General features: G+C 42.1%; 1 protein-coding gene across 1 annotated transcript; it reads right to left on the bottom strand.

The window, feature by feature from the left end:
• Positions 1 to 404: 404 nt before the first annotated feature.
• LOC306701154 (odorant receptor 131-2-like) lies at positions 405 to 3317 on the bottom strand (the record flags this gene model as incomplete). Its single annotated transcript, XM_079166407.1, has 2 exons — positions 405 to 1280; positions 2658 to 3317. 2 exons carry the CDS (start codon positions 3315 to 3317, stop codon positions 405 to 407), a joined length of 1536 nt encoding a protein of 511 aa, XP_079022533.1.
• Positions 3318 to 3547: the final 230 nt, after the last annotated feature.

Here is a 3547-nt window from a genome sequence, read left to right as displayed (position 1 = left end):
TGTGAGTGGATGAATGTTGGGAAGGGCTTTTCTATAAACATGCATTTCAGTCATTGTTTGTGAGGGAACGAAAAATCTCATAAATATTCACAACTTTAATATTAACATTATGAATAACAAATGTGCAGCAAAGCAGTTATTTGTTGTTAATACAGTCCCCTTTTTAACAGGGATGTACTACTTGTTGCTATAGGTTTGAATGCTACAAGGGTCTAAATCAATATCACATTTAACTTAACATTGATGTAGTCACCTCAAATGATGCAAGAATACAAAAACAACAATCACAGTTAAGCTTATAACAAGAAACTAAAAATAAAACACGTAAAAGTGGATTCCGAATGTGCTCAATACAATATATTTTCTGTTTTTACTTGATGCATTTTTTTCTGAATCTACATTTGTCAAATATTTCTTTTACACAAGCCAAAGGAGGCATAGCTTTTCAGTGCATGAACAAATGTTTCATCCCGAAGGCCATAAATGAGGGGACTCAGGCATCGTGGAGCGAGAATAAAAAGGATGTAGTTAATGTACTTCACAAAAATAAATAATTTGAAACTAATCTGAAGTACAGCAGTTTCTATGAATGGACACCACAGCTGGATGAGACAGAGCAGCAGCTGGAAAGCATGAAGAATTACCGTTCTGAGCCCTTTCCATGTTGACTTTCTTTTCTCTCCTGATGCAGCTTTGGCCACTTTCATTATTTTAACATAGCAGAATACAATAGTAATACACATGAGCACAAAGTAAAACTGATACACACCTGCCCTAATATCATCCTGCCATCTGTACAAAATGAACATCTCTATAGAGCACACTCTGTATTGTGTGTAAAAGCTAAGTGAGGCTGATGCAAAGAAGATGGAGAGAACAACAAAAAAAGGTACGGAGCTGAGGCCGTGAATGATGAGGATACAGTACACAGTGCTGCTTTGGGAGCACAGCTCTCCATGGCGCAGGGGCATGCAAATGGCCACGTAGCGCTCCAGGGTCATTGCTGTCAGAGTAACTGGTGTGACTACAAAATACAGAATTACTACAACAAAGACAATGATACATAACCAAACTGGCATGGTCACTTGAAAATAGGTAAAGATGAGCATTATATTAGACATGACCAATAAGAAGCTATCAGACAGTAGTGTAACAGCAAATAAGATGTAGCGTGTAGTTTTGTAGAAGCATTCCTTTTTAAAAAACGTCATGATGAGCAACAAATTGATGCAAAGAAAAATCGTCACCAGGATCTGCACAATAATGACCTGCTCATTCATCTGCAGTAGTGAGACATCACCAAAAACTAATGAGTTGTTATCAGCCATCGCTTTTCCAAGAAAATAAAGTTGTTTAGGTCGTTCCAAATTGTAACTTAATTATTACATATGTTTGTCAAAAAGAAATCAAGTTGTTATCACAAAAAGTAGTTCTAGTTATCTGTGGTGCCAAGATGATGATTTATGTGGTGCAATTTACCAAATCCTCCATTCAGTGGCAGAGCATTGTGGCACAGATTTCAATTCCATTTCAATCAATGGTCAGGCCAATGGTCCAATTTAATTTCCAAAAATCAAATGTTGTCTGTCGGGGTATTTGCAGTGTTCTGAGAAAGGGCTGTGCATGAAGACTTTATAGGAGTGAGTAGAAACCACAAATGAAACATTGCTCATCACAGTGTCGTCATTTCCACCTTCTGCTGATGTCCCTCAGTGACCCTCTGTAGACAAATCCATCTTGTAGCCGAATATACAAACCACCATTACTGCAGTGGCACCTCACTTGTAAACTTTTATGTAAAACTACAATGTATGTAATGGATTTCACTTTTTAAGCGCTTTTGCCCATACATTTGTTCTGTTATTTGATGAAAGTAGAATCATCGGACAACGTTTTAAAAAAAGGTCACAATCTAAAATACTCAACTAAATGTATTACATTTTTTAACAAAGGTGTTGTAAATTTGTTTCATAAATACAGGTTTTTATGTTGGTATTTTAGTCAGGCACCCTCTTTGGCCGGCGCAAGGTCCTAGTGTTATTCAGGTTAGAACAGGGGTTATATCCGTAACCATCAGTGCATTACAGAACCCTCCTCACTATACAGAGAATGCGTGCCTGAAGAACGTAAGTTATCAATAGCCTGCAGGACTCATTCACTAACTGTCAATGTAGAGATGTTGCATAAAGTGCACATATATTCTGTTAAGTGGCAATAACTTATGTCTATGTTTTTAATCACTAAATGAGCAAATGCTAGGCAGCTGGCTTTGTTTTATCACCCATGGTGACATGTGTGTATGTAAATAAAACTAGCTAAGCTAATTTATTTGCTATTTCTGTCCACATGACATTTATGTTATACTGCAAGAGTACTAAGCCAAGATAAGAGATGTCGTGTCTGTGGCATTGTGTAGGTGTTTAGTATTTATGTAACGGGTATGGTCAGGACCCAGAAGCAGTACGATGGACACACGGAATAGTTGAAACAAAACTTTATTCCAGGCAGAAGACACAACAGGCAAACAGTCTTAGATCTGCACACGTGGAGAAATCCACTCAGTGGAACGCCAAACCGTCAGAGGAGAAGGCAGACAGAAACCAGAGTAAGCAGAGGCTAGAATCTCGTGGACGGGGACAGAAGGCTGAGTCGTTTACCGGGGTAGAGGCAAGGCGGAGAAGTCCAGACAGGCAGGGTCGGCAACGGGAAAACAGTCCGAGGGTAAACTTGGACCGGGAGTAAAGACCCTCATTGTCTGAACAGGGTGGGTGTTCCCGGCAGGCGTCTAGGTCCTGGAAAGGTTGGTCCAGATGCTGTCGATGAAAATTGGCAATGAGTCGGGGGTTGCAGATGTTATGAGCCGGAACCCATTGCCTCTCCTCCGGACCGTATCCTTCCCCGTCGACCAGGTACTGAAGACCTCGCCCCCAGCGGCGGGAGCGAAGCAGGCGATGAATCATGTTGAAAGTACCTCCTTTGATGAGGCGAGGGGGCTGAGGAGCAGGAGAAGCCGGCACCAAGGGACTCTGGTGGATGCGCATGGATCTGGGGAGCTTGAGCCTCACTGCCGCCGGGTTGATGATCCTCTCGATCTCGAAAGGCCCGATGAATCTTGGGCCCAGTTTCTTGGACTCAACCCGCATGGGTAGGTACCGGGTCGACAACCACACCCTCTGACCCACCTGGTAGATGGGGGCTGGAATGCGGTGTCGGTTAGCCGCTGTTGCGTAGCGGTCGGCAGACCGGAGCAGGGTTGCCCTGAAGCCACGATGGGAGAGCTGGCGACAAGACTTTGCCAACTTAGAAATGATAGACATAGTTTGATGTTACATACCTGCCGATTTTGGAAAAGCTGTGAAAACAGAGCTACATCACTTTTCAGATGCGAGCACCAGCGGATACGGTCAATTCTCTTATCTTTGAGTCAAGAACAAAAGAGAAGAGAATTACTGTTGTCTAATGGTATAAGGCGTGTTTCTCCCACACATTTAACTACAATACCAAGGCTTGAGTTAACTGCAGCAGTGGTTTTAGTCACCATCAGTAA

This window comes from Pholis gunnellus (genome assembly GCF_910591455.1).
Source record: "Pholis gunnellus genome assembly, chromosome: 9".
Lineage (NCBI taxonomy): Eukaryota > Metazoa > Chordata > Actinopteri > Perciformes > Pholidae > Pholis > Pholis gunnellus.
Note: the sequence above shows the minus strand (reverse complement) of the source record. Positions and strands in the feature narration are given on the sequence as shown.